We start from the raw sequence: 22308 nt of genomic DNA, 5'->3' as shown, positions 1-22308 counted from the left end.
GGATTCGAACTTACAACTGCTGGTCTTCTGACCCTGCAGTACAGGCTTCTGCGGTTTAGCAGACAGAATGAATGAATAAATGAATAATAAATAAATAAATAAATAAATAAATAAATAAATAAATAAATAAATAATCACAAAGCCAAAGTTGGCTTAGCTTAGAGATCAGCATGTTTGAGGTTGTTCCTTCTGAATAAAAAACAAAACATACAACAATAGCTCAAAACGGGCATGAAAATGATATGAACAAATAAAAGTAAAAATATTTTATGGACCATTTCGCACTCTGGAATAACTGTATATATACTGTATCACAGCATAAACCAGATATATTCTCTAATCAAATCCAAGAGAAAGAAATAAGACCTATGGCTTCTTTTACTCAAGCAAAGCTTAGGCTCTAATGTTTCTTAGGAAAAGAGTAAAAATGGATGTGTGTTGTGTCAGTAAGCAGCTAGTTCATGGTAACTGAGGATGCTCCAGAATCCTGTTTCACTCTTTTATGTGAACTGGGCAACTGGTGTATAGATTTCAAATACAAGGAGTATTCCTTGTAGAAGGATGACCCACATGTGGAGTTCTCTTTATTAAAGCCAACTGATACCTTGTTAGAGCACCCAAAGTAAGGATAAAGTACAATTGTAAAAATTTCGGGAATCCCTGCCATGTCCTTGGCTTTCTACATGGAAGGTTTCTTGCACATTTTCCACTTCTTTGAATTGTTTTGTTGCATAGAACAAATTCATAGTGAAGGACAGCCATAATGTTTAGTGAATGGTGCCAGCAGAAAATATCAAAAGATCTAAAAGGTGTGGATTTAAAACATCTTAATCCTGTTTGATTGTTGCTACTTTCTGGTCTGTCTGTTACATGCCTGGCTCCACAGTACTTGTGCAACTAATTGAACAGCCACAGGCAGAATATCCTCCAAAATAGAGGAAACCACTTGAATGACTCCCATTCAGCTGCCTAGAGTGATCACAATTGACTAGATAGGCGGGGTATAAATAAATAAATAAATAAATAAATAAATAAATAAATAAATAAATAAATAAATAAATAAATAAATAAATAAATAAATAAATAAATTCTGCACATGGTAAATTAAACAGGACACTGGCCTTTATTCTTATATTTTAAGCCAGACTGGTCAACTTTTTCAGGACCAAGGGGCAACTTCTACTTCTATGCACCAACCCTGCACAGGTGCACCAACCCTGAAAACATGGGGAGGGGGGGGAACAATGTCCAAGATGTGCAGAATAGTCCTGGTCTGAATGGGAGTGGGAAGGGGCAAAGGCAAAGAGGTGACATGAAAACAACCAGCATTTCTAAGTCTACAAGTCTTAGTGTCATAACGAAGCCTTGAGAGAAGCATGCCAGCCTTCCAGAACAGGGAGCGGGGTAGGAACATGCAAAAGCTGGGAAATAATCAAACAATGGGGAGAAGGACAGATTGAGAAACCCAGAGGGTCTGACTGAGACCATAGCAGGGCCAGATTCAGAACCATAACCATGGTTCAAAGAAAGACATTCTGGTTATTCTAGTTATTTTATTTGTTGTTGTTTTTTTTTAAAGGACCTTCAATCCAAATTCTTACATTTATGAGAGCCTGCATGGTCCAGTGGACAGAGTGACTGATTAGGAGTCAGGACAACTGAGTTCAGGTCTCCATTCAACCACAGAAACCCATTGCAGGGAGTCGGGGGCAATGGCAAAACCCCTCTTCAACTATCTCACATATCATGAAATCCCTCTTAGGGTTGCTGTCAGTTAGATGCAACTTCATCATGGCACAAAACAACACCATCATGTATATACTTTTTGAAAATATATGTGCTCCAGAAATCAGTACAAAAGTTGTGTGTACTGTTGGGTGTATGAGGGCAGCATACAAAAGAAACAGTTTCCATAAAAGGGGAAAAAAACCTGAAATATAAACATGACATTTCCAAACAACGGTAACAAATATTCAAATTAAAAGACAGTATGGTTTTACAAAACAGCCAAAATATAAGCATTACTAAAAGGACATCTGAAATAAAAAGGTCTTTGCATGTTACTATAAGGACAAGAAACAGGAGCGAGGCAGATCTCTCAGGGAAGGGAGGTCGGTAACTGGTGCACCATAACTACCAACATGCTTTGATTCTGCTCCACATAAAGGAAATCAAAGCATAACAAAAATGCAATAATGATGATTTCTCAATTTCATTTTTCATCTGAAAATATATTTTGTATCAGATATACTTTCAACTGGTAGCTGATGGTGCAATGTTCCCTAATTCTTAACCAAAGTAAAGGAATAAACAGCAGATTATCTTATTTATTATTCATTCCATTTGGCCCAAATTAATCATAATTAATATTAATCTGATGTTTTAACCAGCTTCAAGACCTAATGAAGAACAAGCCCTGATAGCTTTGATTGTGGTCAATAGTAGTAAAGGTAGTATTACACACACACACACACAAAAACTACCAGCCATTCTAATACAATCTGCCTAGTCACTCCCACCTGAATCCCTCTCCAAGTGGGAGTGGCTAATTGATTTAACAGATCACCAGGGCAGAGGAGTTTAGCATTACCTGTGACCTTGGACCTTGACTCCTCTCTCATTTTTTAGCAAGCCAGAGTCTGTGGTCAAATTTGTAATTTGGGCTACAGATTGTGGTTTGTTAGAAGAAAAAGAAAGTAGAATCCAGGTCTGGAAGTAACACGAAAGCCCTATTCAGGTATTCAAGAAAGAGTTAAGCTGTGTAAAGCTAGCTCATCTCTTCTCTCTCACTCTGTTAATGCACAGAATGTCAGTCTGAAGAGGCAAGGATCTGCCATATATGGGACACCTTATGAGTCACAGTGCACATTAACTAAGATCATTTCATATAGGCACCTAAGGCAAAAAATCCCACAAGAAACTTTCCACATCCTTGACAATATAAATGTGATATAAACATAACACCCATAACCTGCTGCTTGATATAGCTGCCTTACTTCGCTAAATGGTGATGCTGGCACTATTTCATCTAATAATAATGGAAGTTGTTTTGAAGCATGATTCTGCTTAGCATATAAAATTAGCACCTGTACAGAATGTAACATTCTATAATAAAGTAGAACAGTGACCTCTCTCTTTCTGTCTGTCAGAACCACACTGTTTAAGCTGTGTCGTGTGTATGAAAGTGAGATGTCATAGGGCAAAATAAAAATTATGAACAAGAAACAAGTATTGAGGTGTATCCCAGGACTAGTTTCTGTCCCAGATATGATGTGATTATCTGGACAAAGCTACAACTGGTAACAGTGGAATACTTTCAGATAATTTTGATTAGGGCAAGAAACCTAGCAAAACAGTTTTAATAATTCTAGCTCAGAAGTAAAGCTCATTGCTAAGAATGAGACTCACATCTAAGGAATTATCTCCAAAGCTGCAGACTGCAGAGCTATTGCAGAGTAGATTGTTTTATATACTGTATTTAATTATTAGAGAATGTATTTTTGTGGAGTGTAAACTTTGTGAGTCTAGTAATACCCTTTTTTAAAAAAAGGATCACTTTTTCTTCGGAGAGAATCCAACTGTCCTAGTGTTTCCATGTACATTTGTCATATGAGGTTTGTCTTGTTAGTCGAAGGCATGTACCACAAACTCTTCAATAATCTTGCATACAAATGTTCTTTGAGTTTCTGGTGAGAAATATCTATTCATGCATTCTTATCTCAGCACGCAAGCTAGGATTCAGGTGCATAAAGTTAGCTAAACATAGAGGACATATGAAGACTTCCTCTCTCTGCAACAAGGGCTTTCAGTTAAAATTTAAAAAAAGAAAACACTGCCTGTAGCTCTGTGCATTATATACAGCCTAAAAAGATAATTTTGTAAAAACAGTGGAAATGTGGAGTAGGTTTACTTTAAAATCAATATATAGATTTATAAACTGCTGCCTATAATATACTGTAATACTTTAAGTCAAAACTTCATTCACTAACATAATATTTGAGAATATCATACTGTAGGTTAGAGCCAGAGGTGCTCTCATGTGAGTGAAAGGCCTCTTGCCATGCAGAAGGGCCTTTTTTCTTTTCTTTTCGGTGCTACGCTTCTGCACAAGGAAAGGTGTGATATCCAGAGGTGTGCTTTGCTTCTACAAGGCGTGGTTCAGTCTCTTGCACAAGATCTTGCACAATGCCAAACAAAGTCTCCAATTAGCAGTTCACAGAGGAGCACTGCTAGCAGAATTTATTCCACTAACACATCTGTGGCTCTAATCTGGTGTGTTGTAGAAGCAGAAGGCTTGATAGACAGTTTAATCACATCATCAACTAACACTTCGCTGAGAACAGTACCACGATGGTAGATAATGAACAGGAAGATAAAAATCAATTCATTGTTCTCCCATCATAATACTGGATCCTGGTAGCAGCGTCCCAACCTGCTGGTTGTGCAATTTAAGCGTTAAACAGGGAATGAAGAAAGATCGCATGGGTGGAGGTCTGTGTGCATAACACTTCCTAGGCTGTGACTAAGAAGCTCAGTTCTCAATTGTGCCTATGCTTAAGTGTTCTGAAGGTAGAGTGTCAAATAGGTGACATTTGGGGGCTCAGAATAAACTTTGGCAAAAAAATATTTAGGAATAATTACTCACATCTTTTATCTAAAGTTCACTCATTCCATTCCAAACAGAACATTTTTAAACAATCAAAAAAAAAAAAAAAAAAAAAAAGAACGTTTGGAAGGAACTAGCCAGAAGTAACTAGTTACAAGAAGTAATACAACTAGAAGTTTCAAAGTTACTTTTAGGTGTTAGCTAGGTGTGGGTTGGATAGAACTACTATCAGGGGAATATACAATTGGTTACAGAATCATACTCAGAGAGTGCTTATCAATGGCTCCCTCTCAAACTGGGAGGAGGTAACAAGTGGGGTACCACAAGGCTCAGTCCTGGGTCTGGTGCTCTTCGACATTTTTATTAATGACTTTGATGAAGAGATGAGGGATTGCCTATCAGATCTGTGAATTACACAAAATTGTGTGGAATAACTACTCCCCTAGAAGGAAAAAACAAAAATAAAAACATCTGGATAGGCTCAAGCAATGGGCTGAAAACAACAGAATGAAATTTAACCAAGATAAGTGCAAATTTCTATATCTAGTGGGAAAAGAAGCAAAATGCACAGTTACAGGATGAAGCATACTTGGCTCAGCAACATTACATGCAAGAAGGATCTTGGAATTGTTGTAGATCGGAAGCTGAATATGAACCAACAGTGTGATGCAGCTGTAAAAAAGGCAAATTCTATTTAGGCTTCATTAACAGAAGCAGAATATCCAAATCACATGATGTACTAGTTCCCCTCTATTTGGCACTGGTCGGGTCTCATCTTGACTACTGTATCCAGTTCTGGATACCACACTTTTAGAAGGATGCAGACAAATTAGAACAAGTTCAGAGGAGGGCAACAAGGATGAACAGGGGATTAGAAGCCAAACCCTATGAGGAACGATTGACAACTGGGCATGTTTAGCCTTGAGAAAAATAGGCTCAGGGGTGATATGATAGCACTTCTGAAATACTTGAAAAATTATAATACAGAAGAGGGGTAGGATCTGTCCTCAACCACTTTAGAGGGCAAGACACATAAGAATGGGCTCAAGTTACAGGAAGCCAGAGTTTGATTGAATATCAGGAAAAATCTCCTAAGCAGTGTAACACCAGAAGCAGTTACCTTGGGAGGTGATGAGTAACAGTGGAGGCATTCAAGAGAAAGAGCCATCTGTCATATGCGTTGATTTGGATTCCTGCATTGAGAAGGGATTTACAGGCACTTTCCAGTTCAATTATGATTCTATACCAGCTGGAATCCTATTGGGATTTGCATAAGGTCTGTATAACTTGCTACAGATAACTGTAGCTAATTGCAGCAAATTGATTAGGTGCTGGGCCATATACAAGTTGTGCAGCTGGGCTGACCAAGCGTGCAACCAAGATGAGTCTTGACACCTTATCAATTGGATGCAATCACCCTTGGCAAACCTTATGCAAAGACCTGTGAGACTCTGGCCAATGAATAACAACCAGTTTATACAGGCATAATGAGTAATCTCCAATTACACTAAAAGATTTCTTTTTAAGGGAATTTTTAGAGGCATTTTGACACAAATTCTTCAGGTTTTATGTCATTCTTTTATATGTCCTACATGTGCTGGATAACTCAGTAGTTAAAGTATCTGGCTGAGCAGCCAGAAGTTGGGAGTTTGATTTTCCACTGCTGGACTCAATGATCCACAGAGTCCCTTCCATCTCTGCAGTTCAGATGATGATCATGATGATGAGCTTTCTGAGATTCAATATCAGAACAGGCCACTAGAGGGAATGAGCCAATGTTTCCCAGAGTGTGCTGCTCTGTTGGCAATGACAGTGTCATGTTAGTACAGTACAACATAGCAAATCACTTGTTACAGTTATAACAATAATGGAATCCTGACTCATGATAAGTAATAAGCAAAGTAATCATCTCCTTTTAGACTGCAATATTGTGATACAAACCCTGGTTGAAATTCAGCAACTAGAGTAGGTGTATTGAATCAGCAGCGAGTAGTTGACTTCCATGGAATCAATGGGCTTACTTTATCTGTAACTTACTACTGGATTTCAGCCAATAATTTTAAGTCACAAGAACAGTTAAGATGCAAGCTGTTAGGGAATAATATAACATTGGATCATAGAGTAATTCTATTGGGCTATATATAAAAAGACTTGTGAATGACTCAGATATCAAACTGCTTTAAACTTCTACTTGTTGTTGCCAAGATGGCTATAGCAACAAACAAGGGGGGGGGGAACAGATCCTTCTCCTGTAAATGACTGTTTAATCACATCTGAAACATGGCTATGTTGACATAATTAGAGGGCACAAACTCATTATTTGCAAGGCACACATAATTTTTTTTCCGTGATAGGCAGCAATTGTTATGACTTGGAATAATGAGAAAGCTAGAAATGGAACATAGCTTTTCACTTTTTATTAAGAGTTATAGAAACATGTTTCATTAAGGTATTAAATATTTCTTTAAAACACTAAAAAAATTCTAACTCTCCCCTTCAGTGGCACTGTATGTTACTACTATAATCAAATCCAAAAAAAGAAGCCATGGGATAATAGTTCTATAACAGTATATACTCGTATAATTTCCTTGGAATTCTTCATTCAGGTCAGAAGCAATGCAATGATGCTTCCAGAGTGAAAGGATCAGCCAAGGGTTCTGCCATTATCCCATTCTTCTGTGGCCCCCCCTCCTTGGAATGATATACTAGAATAGCATGCCAGAATTTTATGCTATAGCAGAGAATGTGCATTGATGATGATGATGATTACTATTATTACTATTATTACTATTACTACTACCACTGTCACTACACCAATCTGAACATATCCAAATTTTCTCTAATTTTGGAAATTAAGCAGGGATGGACCTGGTTAACAGATGGATAGGAAACCTCTAGAGAATACCAGGAACTTCTAGGTGGGGGCATGAAAGACAACTGTTAGCCAGAACTGACACTACTTGGATAGATGGTACAGTATAACATACCTTCCTTAGTTCTTCATATTATTTGGTTTCTATTGATATTTTTCCTGTTTGTTGTTTAGTTGTTAAGTCATGTCCGACTCTTCGTGACCCCATGGACCAGAGCACGCCAGGCCCTCCTGTCTTCCACTGCCTTCTGGATATATTTCCCACTTCTCTGTATTTCCAGCATAATTTCAAGATCAGTCAGTACCTTGGAAATGTGAAATACTGTTGAAGAGAGTCTTATAAAATCTTATAAAATTTATGATGTTGGACACGTTTTACAAATATAGGTTCATTCCTCATTTTATTTCACTTGATATTGATCCTTCAGGACTGGCTGCATTGCTATAAATTTTAAACTTCTTGAGTCTTTGCCACTATAACCCTAATATAAGTACATTATAGAAACACAAGCATGAAGATTATTTTTGCTTTCACACTTCCTCATTCACTGCATAATGCAGGTTTACACCAAAACCTGTAAGTAAACTTGTATTAAACACTAGATGGAGAGTATGAGTTGGACCTTCTTATTGATTCAAATATCTTCTTGATTTGGGTGAATGAGTGGCACACCCAACTTGCAGTGGAGACCTACACTTAGTACATTATTCTGAAAGGGATTCTCTCATCCATCCATCCATTATGCTGCTACGTACTGCAAAAACAAACAGGCTGAAATTTAAGTTTTCTTGGGCCAAGAGGTGGAGCTGACACAGTAGGGAAGGAGCAGGATGGACAGTTTTTATTGCTGTAATATCTACCAGAGATAAGTGACTAGAAAATAGCACTGCTTGATGATGATAAGAGAGTTGTGTGTGTTAGCCCTGAGGTAACTCAGTTGGGAAGAAACTGAGAAAAGTATTTGGGAATCTGATTTTGGAAACAAGGAAAGATTGAGAACAATTAAGGGAAACTGTGTAGGTGTCTAAATGAGAATGAAATTTCTTCATTCATTGTGCAATGTCCCGGTGCAGTGCTGTTTTCAAGATGGTGAAATGTTACATTCATTGAGCAATATTAACAAAAGGCAACAAGGTCTTTACGATATGCTTGCTGGGCGTGGCCACAGCAGCATGGTATAATTTCAAGGTGAGGTGGATTGGGAAATGGAGTTGCAGAGCAATAGATTTTGTGATTCATCTGCTGGGAAGCATCACTGCTATTAACAGGGAGTTCCACAGTCAGGTTCAAACAAAGCCACATTTCTGGGATATGGAAGCAGACATATCTGCATACATTACTTTTGTGTGTGTGCATGCGTGTGTGTGTGTGTGTGTGTGTGTGTGTGTGTCTGTTTATGATGTTAGACAAACCATTCCCCCCCCCTTTTAACAGGTTTTAAAAAGGAGGGCTAGGATTTAAAATAATCCAAAGAGGTGCATGAAGGCAGAAATACAAAACCAAAGAAAGACCAAGCTGGGTTCAGTAAAGTCTCCATCTAGGCCCGTTCATTTTTCTGAAACCTCGGTACACAAAAAAGTATTTTGTTGGAAACAACTCTATGGTCCATAAAAGGAATGCTTGCAAGTTTTGGGCTAGTCTGTATTTAGTTAGGTTGCAGAGTAGAAGCATGTGTGGTTTTTTTTCAGATTGTACTATAGGAAGAAGAATAGGTCACACAGTAGAGTACTTAAGAGCATGAATTATGCTGGGAATCCTTGGATCAACATTTTCAGTCACTTGCTCTTCTGCTCCCATCTGTAACAGAAGAGTAATAATAGCGGCATAAATGCTTACAGAGGTGTGGGAACTGTTATTGGATTAATGAATGCGGAGGACTTTTGAGCGCCCACAATAACCACAATGTAAGTCACTGCTTTGTTACAAATTGTATGAAGCTGGTAATGTGTCACAAAATGAAACATCACGTTGCACTGTAAATCGGAAACAGTCCAACAACCAGATCTGGTTTCAAATGTAGTTTGGATGGGCCCTTTAAGATAACACAGAGACAGTCTGGGGGAAATGTTTCCCCTCATACTGACATGATATTGCCATGATAGGGCAATGCATTATCTCTAGTAGCGGGTATACTGTTTGGAGCAGGAAAATTATACAGGCAGCCAAGTAACTACAGAAAGAAACACAAGCACTTCAATAGCCTGAGCCTACTTGTATTTCCTTCCAGTAATTTCCTTCGAGTTGCTGCCAGAGTTTCATTCTGCCAGTCAGCAGGAGGGTCCCTGAGGGGAAGTTTTGATGAAAGAAAAGGCTTTCTATTGATTCATTCACTCTCCTTCTGTGTTTCCCATTGACTCCTTCTTAATCTTACAGTGAAGAATGTTGGAAGAACTAGGGAACTACTAGGAGTATCTGAGGCTTCCACCACCATTCAGTCCATAGAAAGGATCCCGCTAGCTCAGAACCTTCCTATTTGCAAGCAGGCCTTTGCTAGGTCCCAACCATTGATCTGGAGATCAGTGATCTGGAGACTGCAGTGCAAGACACACACCCTTCCACACATACATCACTTCCCCACAGTCTCGGGGCTATGCAAAGATCCCAAACAATCAATGCACAACCTCCCGCCTTCCCCCTTTTTTTTGCTTTAAAATTTAAACCTAAAATATCTTCTCATTGTGGAAACTGCAGATTGTACCATACTGTTGACAGTTATGGATAAAGCTGATAGCCTTTTAAGTAAGAGAAGTTAGGCCCTCTTTCTTTTTTCAGCTGTCAATATGACAACCAGGATTCTCTCAGAAGAGGAGACAGTGTAGTGAGTCCATGTCAGAACACTCTCCTACACTTCTGGCATAGTTTCCCCTCTTCTGCGAGAACTGATCAGTTGGCTGTTGCTGATTGCAATGTACTGCAGAGTGCATAGTAGCAATCAAAAGCCGAGCAGTTATTAACCATCTTTAAATCTTGTTGTTATAAGTGACTAATAATGTAGTTTGCTTTTGTTCTAAATGGGATTAGTGTAACCTCACTACAAGGGACAAAATGGGTCACTGAGCATGTATAAGTCCTGTATTACACTTCAGATTTTTGATGAATACATTTGAATATGATGGTGAGATCAAGAAGTAAAGTGAATCATATAGATATGCAAGAATGTGCTCTTTAAATTGGAAACATAATTACAGTAGTTCACTGCACAACAGATGGCAAAACAGGGTGGAAACAGGAAGGAAGGCAACTCACATAATAATGAACTCTTGGAATTTATCACCAAGGCCATGTGAATTTTATAATGCCACAACAGTGAAATCCATTATATATTGTAGAATGATGTTGGTGATTAAATCAGATAGTTTGCTGTCCTTATAGCCAAACATAAGGACCATCTCAAGCATTACATTTTAATGATTGTTCTGGGTTTTTCGGGCTCTTTGGCCGTGTTCTGAAGGTTGGCACTCCCAAGCCAACTACACCAGAGCACAGGTTGCTGTCCTCTGAAGATGCCGGCCAGAGAGACTGGTGAAACGTCAGGAAGAACAACCTTCAGAACACAGCCAAAGAGCCCGAAAAACCCAGAACAACCATTAGATCCCGGCCATGAAAGCCTTCGCGAATATATTACATTTTAAGTATACCTATAATGCAATCCCGGCTCCTGAAGGATACACATGCATGGTAAATGTTGCCCAAAATATGCACTGCCAAGTGCCCAGTTGCCGTTTAATGGATACACATACACTATTTATTATCCAAATATGCCTTTTAGATACTAGGGTTGTATGTACAGAGGTCTAAGGCTGAAATCCTGCATATACTTACCTGGATTCCATTGTACAATGTGCATTGGACTGTGCTTTACACAGCAGCAATATCTTGCTTTCCGTTAATTTGCTTGTAACAGCGAACTTGTTCCATTCACATCAATCATAAATAATCTTAAATGTTTGATTACTACTAATATTTAAATATTGCCAGTCAGTGGCAATGCCTTCCAGCTTCCATTCTGCACTGAGAAATCAATTTGAAGATAAAAAGGGGGGGGGCATGACTGCCTATACCTTGAAAACTGAAATGTGAGACCAGGCACTCAACCACATTTTCACTTAAAGAGCACATATATGTCAAGTACATCTAAACATCTGGTACCATTTATTCCAGGATATAAACCATGACAACAGCTCATCTTGGAAAATCAGAAGGAAACCTGGTATCTGTCTCTAGCCTGCAATGAGTAGGCACATGGTTTCTGAGCTGACAGGCACAATGTAACAATAAGGCATTTTTCCTATTTCCTCAAAGTGAATGCCATAACAATGGGAGGTGTGGAGGTGTGGACATGCGACAGCCACTTTCCAAACATCTTTTCTGACTGTATGAAGTGACCCATGTACAACTCTTGCGTGGCATTTGGTACACCCAAACAATTAAAAGCTGAACACTTGGAAATAACAGTTATGCAGGCCTCAGTATCAATCAACGGTTAACATGGCTTCGGTCTATCTATCCAGTCAGCCTATGGCACATCTAGTTTTTCCTTCCACTCAGGTTTAGCCAAGACAATGCCTTGCAAATTCCACCACCAGGTCCTGCGATAAATACTTGAAGAAGTCAGGCAGATATTAAGGAGAGGAGGGAGGAAGGGGGGGAAAAGGGACCTTCTGCCGCCAACTTCAACGGAGCTGCTCCTGCTGTATTTATGGTTGGCATCCCTCCAAAGGAGAGGAAGAGGCAGGAAACGGATACCCTTCCACATTCAAAGAAAGGGCAGGAGGAGTGAGTGAAAAAGAGGCCCCGGCCTAACGACAAACCCCCACCCTAGACCCACCTCATGGCAAAACGCCGCCCGGCCAGGGGTCTCTTCGCCGCCCGGCCACCTCGCGTGGCGCCCCCCACCCGCTCCAGGCCACCTGGTTTAGGCAAGACAAGAAAGAGCCACGGAGCCATTTTGACCGCTGGGTGACAGTGACAGCGGGCAAGGAAGGGAGAGGAGGGGGAGGTAACGCGGGCGGAGGGAAGGAGGCCGCCGCCGCCGCCTTCTCCGGAGAGGAGCGACAGAGGCGGCGAAGGCGCTGGCGCGGCGGCACCCACAAAGCCGACTCAGCGGAAGCGCAGGGCCGGCTGGCAGGTGTCTGGCCGCCTGGAGCGCCTAACGGGATGCCTGGCGCAGAATGAAAGGGGAAGGAGGAGGAGAAAGGAGGCAGGCAGGCACAGGGCGGCCGGAGCGCGGCCGGGAAAGGGGGGGGGAAGCGGAGAAGAGGAAGAAGAAGGAGGAGAAGAAGAAGAGGGGGAAAGAGAGAAGGAGGAGGTAGCGGCGGAGGCGCGCCGAATGACAAAAGCCGGGCTTGGCGGCGGGGGGGGGGGGCGGCGGCGGTCTCTGGGTTACCTCGGATGCTCCAGCTCCACCGGTACAATTCCAAGGTGTCGTTCACCACGTTGGCGATGAGGCCCGGCTCTCCGGCGGTGGAGTGGCCCATGGCTGGCTGGCTGGCTAGCAGGCTGGGGCAGGCGAGCAGCAGCAGCAGCGGCGGCGGCGGCAGCTGGAGAGGTGCCGGCTGGAGGAAGGCGACGAAGGGTGGGCTGTCTGCGGGGATGTCTACGCCGGGGCTGCTCCTGCTGCTGCTGCCCTCCTCGGACTGGGAATGAAATTTTAAATCTCTCTCTCCCTGGGTACCTCTCGCCAGGCCCCGCCTCGCTTCGGACAACTCCCGTGCCCACGGGCAGGGAGGGAGGGAGGCAGGCAGAAAAAAAGAAGGCAGCAGCAGAAGCGCCCGGGCTGCGGCACCTTGGGATGGACAGTAGCGCTTAACTCGGATTGCGTCACGTGACTTCTCTCCTCTATGCCTCCCGCTCCCCCCCCCACCACCACCTCTTTCCCGGTGGCATCTTTCAGTGCGCGCCTAGGCAGACGAGCTGCGCAGGCGCACGTCCAGTGGCGCGGAGCGCTCCTTGGCATGCTACGCTGAGGATACCTGGAGAGACTCCCCCCCTCCTCTCTCTCCCTCTTTCAGCGCCTGCGTCCTCAGGCGTCGGGAGTCTCGGGACTCTGGCAGGGCACTGCCAAATCCTGAGGGGGCTAACCAGCATCCATGCCGGCCCCAGTGAGCGCCCTCTCTTCTTCACTTCTTATTTATCCATCTTTTGATATTTACATCAAATTAAATGCACAAAGTACAGTACAAGGCAATGACAAGTATATTATATTACTAATGGCCATTCGCCATTGGCTTTGGATAATAGGAAACATTTAGCGAATGGGGAATTGTCACTGTTTGTACTTTCTTCACTTAATTTCCTTTTATTCCTTACTGGGTGCTTCCAGATGAGAGTTTTACACCTCATTCACAGAGATTTATGAGGGATGCAAAGATTACAGTCTTTCATTTATAACCCTTTCCTGGCTTCTCATTGTACTGCTGCTCGTTTTCAAATAAAATCTGCCAAGAAGGAAATTATGGAAGAGCCACACAGTATTATTTTATTAGGACAGGAGCTACCTGTTTAAAGACAACCTGCAGTGAGAGTTTTACTGTGGGTTATCTGTGAACCACACCAAAGCCACATGAAACACACATCCATTGTAAAATGTAGTGTCCAAAAGTAGGCACAGTACTGAAGATGAGGCCTAACCAGTGCCAAATAGAGGGATATTTCATTTTTATCCCATTTGGATAATTTACCTCTGTTCCCTGACCACTGTTTTAACTGGTCAAAGGGATGGTAAGAGTAAAAAATAATTGCCAGAAAAGATAGTTGAGACAAGGAAAAAGAGTGTTAGGAGAACACCATTTAAAGGGTGGAAGAACTCTGCTGGGGGCTAAGGATTCTCCCCCCCCACTTGATTACTTATGCCCTACTACACTTTTTACATACATAAGCTTTTAAATATATTTTTCATAGATGTGAACTGATTGAGAGGTAAAAGGTTGTAACTTAGAGCAGTGGTTCCCAACCTTGGGCCTCCAGATGTTCTTGGACTACAACTCCCAGAAGCCTTCACCACCACTTCTGCTGGCCAGGATTTCTGGGAGTTGAAGTCCAAGAACATCTGGAGGCCCAAGGCTGGGGACCACTGACTTAGAGAATAAGTCTTTGTAATACTTATATTCTTAAGTAATGTCAAGTATTTTGTAAGACTTCAAGCTCTGCAAGCTGTTAGCCAGGCTTCTCTACAAGAATATGAAAGTGGTTTTGTAGTTCCATTGGTAAAGAGTGCCTTCTCCTCTCTCTCTCTCTCTCTCTCTTTTAACTACCTGTGACCATTTTCCATGGTGCTCCCATCACTATGTTTATTCCCTTCTCAAAAACACTTCTCTGTTATCTCTTACTGTTCTTACACCTTCAGTGCCTCCCTTGTCTCCTGCTGCTTGTGAGTTCTATGTTCTCTTCCTCATCTCTTATAGCCTTAAGTGTGGCCGCTGCATACTCCAGTTCTATCACTTTTTCTTTCAACAGTGCACCGAGTTTGTATTTGTTGCATGTGTATGTTATGCTGTTCTCTTACATGAAGACAAACATTGCACACCATTGCAAAGTGTAGTAGGGTATAAGTAATCATTGCATCACCACCACAGACATGTATCTGTGATATTCTGGCTCAGGGAGCTGCTGATCATTCTACTCATCTTTATACTAGGTGTATAAAGCTAGTGTAAATGAACTTCTCAAGCACTACTTAGGTACTTTTCACATCTTTTTCATTCCTAAAATCCTAGTGATAAAGCATACCTTTACATGATGTGGGTGCATTTTTGTTCATTAGTAGTCAGGTTTCTTTATTCTTAGTTCTACATAATGAGGATAGATTGGTTCAAACAATCAAAAAGAATATTTATTTAGGGACTATAGATAGTAGGAATGACATATAAGTTCTTTCATTTTAAAATAATTGTATTAAAGATTCTCACTTTTCCTGACAAACACACACACTAATTACTATAGACAAACTTACCTTTATAAACTCTACCACAGACTACTAACTTCCTTCAGCTCTACTGGGAAATACTGGTTATTCCTTTTAGTTAGCAGAGGATGGTCTGAGACTATCTCAGGAAAATTGCTTTGCTCAATGCATTCTTTTCTAAGGCAATTGAGAGCATCTTCCAAGCTTAATTTCCATTTACTGTTAAGGAAAGTAATGCTGATATATTATTATAATTATGCTCATTTTTTTAACATTTATAAAATTTTTATTTACATAAGTTTGGGCTTAAACTTATATCTGCCCCTCAAACCCCCCCCCCACACATTTATACCAAATCTTTCCATACCTCTGTTGTACTGATACATTTATTTTCGTGGTCACTTGGTATATATACTGGTGGAAGTGTTCACATTTTTTTAAACTGTATTTATCAATTTCTTCCTTTCCGAACCATTATAGCAGACTATACTGCTCTTAATTTTGAATCAATTCATTTTCCCTACTGGTTCTTGGGGCAGTTAGCCCTCCTGTCCTTTTTTTTCAGTAACAAAAGTGATACATTGACAGAGTAATAGAAAAGTCCAAGCCTTTTCTCCTCCTCCCCTTTTCCAGTCTCTCCTTTACCCAACCCCTTTTCAAAGGAAATAAATTGACAGCATATGATGTGGGTCCAGACACCACAACTGCTTTAGCATACGGTTCATTATTCCAAAGATGATACGACATACACAAGACACACATTCAATAAATACCCATAACTCCGCTACCCCAATCAAACGCTCTAGGCATCACCTGTCTGCTACAGCATCACGTGTCCACCTGTCTCCTACAGCTGTCAGAAACCTCCTTTAAAGTGCCCGATACACTATACCCCTCCCCCCAAGATAAGATTGTACCCGGTTACAATCACAGTCTTGCAAATAACAGGGAGGTGCTCGTACTCGCTGAGAACATCTTAAACCATTATCTTCAGCCTGCCCATTGGGACTCAATGGATCAGGCTTTTCCAACATTGGATCTATAATAGGCTGTGGCACAATCTCTGCTGCCCAGGATGCCCGGCTTCAGTGTCTCTGGATCATCCTCAGCTGCTGACATTGCAAGTGTTTTGCACAGCATCAGGAGGAGGAAACGGGTTTCAAAAACTTGCAAAGTATTGTGAAGAGCAGAGTTTTAAAAAGAGAGAGAGGAGATGCAAAACTCCTTTACAATTAAAAGCAGGAAATGTTTCTGCTCAAGCCTTCTTTCACCTGCAAAAGGGGGGGGGGAGGGAAGACTGTATCCTTTGAGCTGTCACCTTCTGAGCAATGTATTCATGTTGTTTTTGCTAGCAGCAGAGGCTGTTACTGCCAATATATAAATATACAATTATTATTTTTTTAAAGGGGGGGGTACAAGCACAGTGGCCATGAAGTGGTCACAGTGCCTAGAAACCCAAGCCCTTTGCAAACGAAATAAATTGACATTAACATTCACACAGGCTGAAACTATAAGAAATGAAGCGATTCATCATGAGTACTAAATAAATAAATTATTTCTGGTGGGGAAATAAAGAGGAAACAAGCTGCTGGCTGGGAATATGAGTCAATCTTGGCTGTGCATCATGTACTTGGAAATTTATGAAATGATCTAAAAATGGGCATATCGATATAACTGGGATTCTTTTGCCAGGTGTGATCAAGCTCTTTGTTAAGATATCTTTACTATATTAACTCACCGCATTTTACACTTACATGCACAAGACGCCCCATGTATAAGACACCCCCCCATTTTTCTAACCCCAAATTTATTTCTTTGCAAAACATGGAGGGAGAAAGCTGCTTTTTGCAACAAAAATTAATATGAGATAGGAAGGAATGGATAGATTGACAGTCACCTCAAGCCAGAAAAGTCCCTCCCTGTCAAACAAACTACAGGCAGCATTTGAGGTTGTAAAAACTCCAACACAATCAAGCAGCTTTTCCTTAGCACCAGAAAGAAACTATCATTGCTCTATATTATCTGAATCAATTCTAGATTTGTTTGACGGTATTACCTTACTGCTGATACATACATTGTTGTTGCACTACTGTTAGCCATCATGTGAAATGGCATTATCTGTGCCATATTCACTCAGATTCTGCTTGAGTTTTCTTGCCTTTCTGACGTTTTCATGGCTACCACTCTGTTGTAATTGTGGAGTACAGTACTGTATCAGTCTAGCACTGCATGAAATCCTTAACTGCATGAGATGCCACTATCCCAAACAGAGACTGCTCCAGTGCAGCTCATGAGGCTTGGGGTTGTGCAAGGAGATGCTATCTAATAAACTCAGAAAAAGCCCATAAATGGTTGTTCATAAGCAGTGGGTGAACAAGATTCGGGCCTAAATGTCTAGCATTCAGTAAACCAAGGAGAAGCCTTCCAGCAAGGAATGACTGAGTCAGTTGATCACGGAAACTCTCCAATTCAAGAGACAGCTGGCTAGTGATGGGGGAAAGGGGAATCTATAGTAAAGCATTTTGGAATGGTCCAGATTGATTAATTTGAAGAGATGGATCAAATGAAGGAATCCCCCATTATTCTACAGTAGAACAACCCATCCCCCCAAAAATCCAGCTAATTTTGGACCATATAGACCTACTTCCTTAATAGGTCAAGATACTAAGATATTTACAATATTAGCAAAGAAAATGAATATTTTATGACTAAATATATTAAAGAATATTAAAGCAGTTCTATGACTGGAAGACAAATGGCAAATTTGACTTGTTTAGTCGTTTAGTCGTGTCCGACTCTTTATGACCCCATGGACCAGAGCCCACCAGGCCTTCCCATCTTCCACTGCCTCCCAGAGTTTTTGATATTAATATTGAAAGTCTATTAAGCATTTAGGTATAAATATTTTAATGAATTGAGACAGACTGAAAGATGAGAATTTTTAAAAAACTGAAGCAAGAAATTAAAAAAATAAGTTAGATGATTTTCAGAAAATTGGATTTTCATGGTTTGGTAGAATAAAAAGGTTCCCCTTGACACTTTGTCCAGTCATGTCTGACTCTGGGTGGCAGTGCTCATCTCCGTTTCCAACCCATAGAGCTAGCGTTTGTCCACAGACAATCCTCTGTGGTCACGTGGCCAAGCGTGACTAGACACAGAATGCCGTTTTCCTTTCCACCATGATGGTACCTATTTATCTACTCACATTTTTGCATTTTGCATGCTTTTGAACCGCTAGATTGGCGGGAGCTGGGACAAGCGATGGGGGCTCATTCCGTTGCGTGGATTTGATCTTATGACTGCAGGTCTTCTGACTTTGCAGCACAGAGGCTTCTGCGGTTTAACCTGCAGCGCCACCACATCCCATTGGTAGAATAGCAATATGTAAAACAAAGATTTTACCCTATATATGCATACTCTGTGTGTGTGTGTGTGTGTGTGTGTGTGTGTGTGTAATTTAAGATGTTATCAATAAAGAAGAGTTAAAAGATGGACAAAATATCATTAATTTTTTTGTAATAGAAATAAAAAGTCATGGATTAACAAGAAGAGATGGTATAAATTTTTAAGAGGAGGAGGACTGGGAGTTCCTAATTTAAGATTATATTTTATAGCCAATCAAATAAGAATTATGCTTAATATTATATCTCAGTCCAATTGATTAATATGATTGAATATGCAACAAGAAGAATTACATGTGAACCCAAAATTTAAAGTTTAAAAATTGAAAATCCGTTCTTTTAAAACAAGCTTTTAATTTGGAATAGATATAGAAAAATACTTACCCCTTCAGTTTCTTTACTATATCTGGTGACAGAGTTTGAGAAATTCCCAGGAAAAGAAGAATTGAGAATTTATTTGAGGTGGGGGAAGTTATTATGATAAAAGATTGAATAGGAAAAAGTGACAAATAAGGAGCAAATAAAAGAAGTATTAAGCATGGATAGAATATCTTGGGTTAATCTTATTCAATTAGAGCAGTGGACAAAGAACTGGGTAAAAAGAAAGGGCAAATGTGGGGAATGTTATGAGAATACAGTCTAGGAGAAGAAGTAAATACCAGGCTTTGGAAAATTAAATGGGATATAAGAATACAGATATCTATATTTGTAAGGAAAAGCTCCCCGCCCCCCAAGCTAGTTTGGATATGGCATTTAACTAGGCTGCATTTAAATCAAATAGATGTTAATTATTCCAGGTTGTATTGAATAGGTCTTCAAAAAATGGATACTTAACTTCTTTATGTGGTGGGAAGGCAAGAATATATTGAAATTTTGCAATTGGTTTTTAAATAAATAAATAAAATAACTTAATTAAATTTGGAGGTATGTCGTAAAATAGCAGTTTAATCAATATTTTAGAGGGAGCAATGTAATAGGACAGTTAAATAATAAAATTCTAATTTATTAACAGTGGCAAGATTAACTGGAAGACACTGCATAGTTTTAAATGAAATAAATGGCATAGAGTGATTTGAGATATAGTTATTAATGACAAGTTAATATGCTATATGAAAGTTAAGAAAGGGTTGATAAGTGAGAACAGATTTATAGATATATGAGGAGAATTAACTAATTATGTATTAATAAAGAGGAAGTGACAGACACCTTTGCAAGAGTCAATGCAATTTTGGAAGGGGAAGGGGACTCCATGGGGGTGGGGAATGGCTGTAAATCCCAAATGTTCCTGGTGGTGGTGGGAAACACAATTTGTATAATTTTTATTATGTGTTATTATATATTCTTATGTTTGTTTGATTTTGTTTAATAGAATTTAAAAATTAAAAAAGACAGAGACTTGAGGAAGTCAGAGTAGGGAGCTTGCTGGAATTCTAATACACAGTGAGCTGCGTCGGCCACTAAATGTGCTATTGCTAAGCATAAGAGAGGTTTTAATATTTGTAGATGATTTTTTTAGGTACTCTCATCACTTACAGTACCTACTGCAGGAGATGAGCAAGACAGAACAGAAGAGCTCACGACGGGAACAAGAAATGGAAGAAGATGCTATTGCAACAAGGTTTTAAGCAAAATTATGCTGATCAGTGCTTGTATCCCAGAAGCAGAAACGAACATTTTACTTTTATTCTTGCCTGGGTTGATTGTGGGTACTCAGTTGTAGCTACTTAAAGGGAACAAGAATATTCTATGCCACTTTAAGAAAGAGACATGGCTCACAGAATTAGGAAATGCAAAATACTATTTGAGGTACATGGGTGGTATCTGCTGAACCAGAAATGAAAAAATTATTAAACTTGTGGAGAGACCAGGCCTCCAAAATGCCCAGTTGTTACAACACCCACGAGAACAGACTTTCTGAACAGCAAAGAGGACAATCATTCTCTGCAAGCACAGAACAGCTACAGTGGTGCCTCGACTTACCAGCGTCCCTACCTACGAACATTTCGACGTACAAGCAGCTCCACTCACAAAATTTTGCTTCAATTTGCGAGCAGAGCTTCGACCTAAGAACAGGAAAAGGCAGGGGGAAAAGGCAGGAAATTCAAACCGTTGGTGGCAAAGAGGCTGCTTCTTTGCAGCTCTCTCACCCCAACGGTTAGAGCAAGGGGCCAGGGAACTTTTTTACTCCTGTGATGCAGGAGGAGGAAGGAGAGGCAGGGGCAGCTCCAGATTACTACCAGGTGTGGGAAGCTGATGCGCTCCCTGCCCATCCCTGGTGCGGGTCTACTCATGAGTAAGGCCCCCCTCTGCGGCCTCGGCTGTCCTACACTGCCATCCACCATCCACCAGGGAGTGAGTGCCATTGGAGGAGGCTTCGGTCTGCCTGGTAAGGTGCTGCTTTTTGCATTTTAGAAACTTCTGGATGGGTTTCGGCTGAGGGGAGTTATGTTTCTGTGCTGCGTTGTTTGTTTTAGGTGATTTTTTTTTTTGGCAGTCCCAGCGTGGGGATTGCTCGATGTTTGTTTTTGGGTTTTGTATTGAGTTATTTTGCAGCCTTAGGGGCTTGCTCTGTTTATTTTTGGTTGTTTTATTTAAGCCCCAGCACCCTCCAACAGGGCTCTCTGTGTGCTTTATTTTATTTTATTTTATTTTAAATGCTGGAATGGATTAATCCCGTTCCCATGCATTTCAATGGGAAATGGTGCTTCGACTTACGAGCATTTTGACCTACGAACAACATTCCAGAATGGATTAAGTTCATAAGTCGAGGCACCACCGTATAGCAAAGCTTTTGTACCTAGCAAACATGACTAGACCTGACATAGCTGCTGCTGTAAGGGCATACTGAGCAGAAAAATTTAGATTACAACACAAGGTGACTAGGCAGCTGTCAACAGAGTCACTGGATGTTTGAAAGCTAAGACTGCCACCCAGCAGAAACCCAAAGCTTATAGGTTACATAGATGGAGACTGGGCTGAGGACAGCACAGACTATAAGTCCACCAATGGGTTCCTCTTTATGTATAGTTATGGCCCTATCTCATGAGCTAGTCATAAACAGGTTTGTGTTTGTCTTCCACAGGTTCAGAATTCATTGTTGCAGAGGAAGCATGCAAACAATTGCTATTGCTAGGAAAGCCGCTAGAAGGCTTTGGAATAGATGACGAGATGTAAAAGGCAAGCAGAGCTGCATCAAACTGTCAGAGTGAGAAGATGAATGTACTCAGCACATGGGCATTAGATACCACCTGGTGAGTGACCTGACTAAGAAAAGGGTCATCCAGGTGATCTACTGTCCTACTGCATAGATGACAGTGGATGTCCTGACAATGCCTCTTCCAAGCGATCATTTTGAGAACCTACAAAGGTTCTTGCATACAAGCTTGAGGAGGAGTGTGGGGAATAATAGCAATCTTGAATGCACTAGATATAAGCGGGAAGGGGCTTTACAGCCTGATTCTCTACTGACCATTCTGTTTCCTTCTCTTTAGTCTCCTTGAAGTCAGTTAGCAGGTCTGTTGTTAG

At 40.7% G+C, this 22308-nt stretch overlaps 1 protein-coding gene across 1 annotated transcript in view; it reads right to left on the bottom strand.

The window, feature by feature from the left end:
- Positions 1-13381, bottom strand: part of ELOVL4 (ELOVL fatty acid elongase 4) — a 47155-nt gene extending 33774 nt beyond the window's left edge. Inside the window, exon 1 of the mRNA XM_020806153.3 lies at positions 12866-13381. Coding sequence (XP_020661812.1) covers positions 12866-12956 — 91 coding nt within the window. The 5' untranslated portion in view covers positions 12957-13381. The remainder of the gene's footprint in view (positions 1-12865) is intronic.
- Positions 13382-22308: the final 8927 nt, after the last annotated feature.

This window comes from Pogona vitticeps, chromosome 1 (assembly GCF_051106095.1).
Source record: "Pogona vitticeps strain Pit_001003342236 chromosome 1, PviZW2.1, whole genome shotgun sequence".
NCBI lineage: Eukaryota > Metazoa > Chordata > Lepidosauria > Squamata > Agamidae > Pogona > Pogona vitticeps.
Note: the sequence above shows the minus strand (reverse complement) of the source record. Positions and strands in the feature narration are given on the sequence as shown.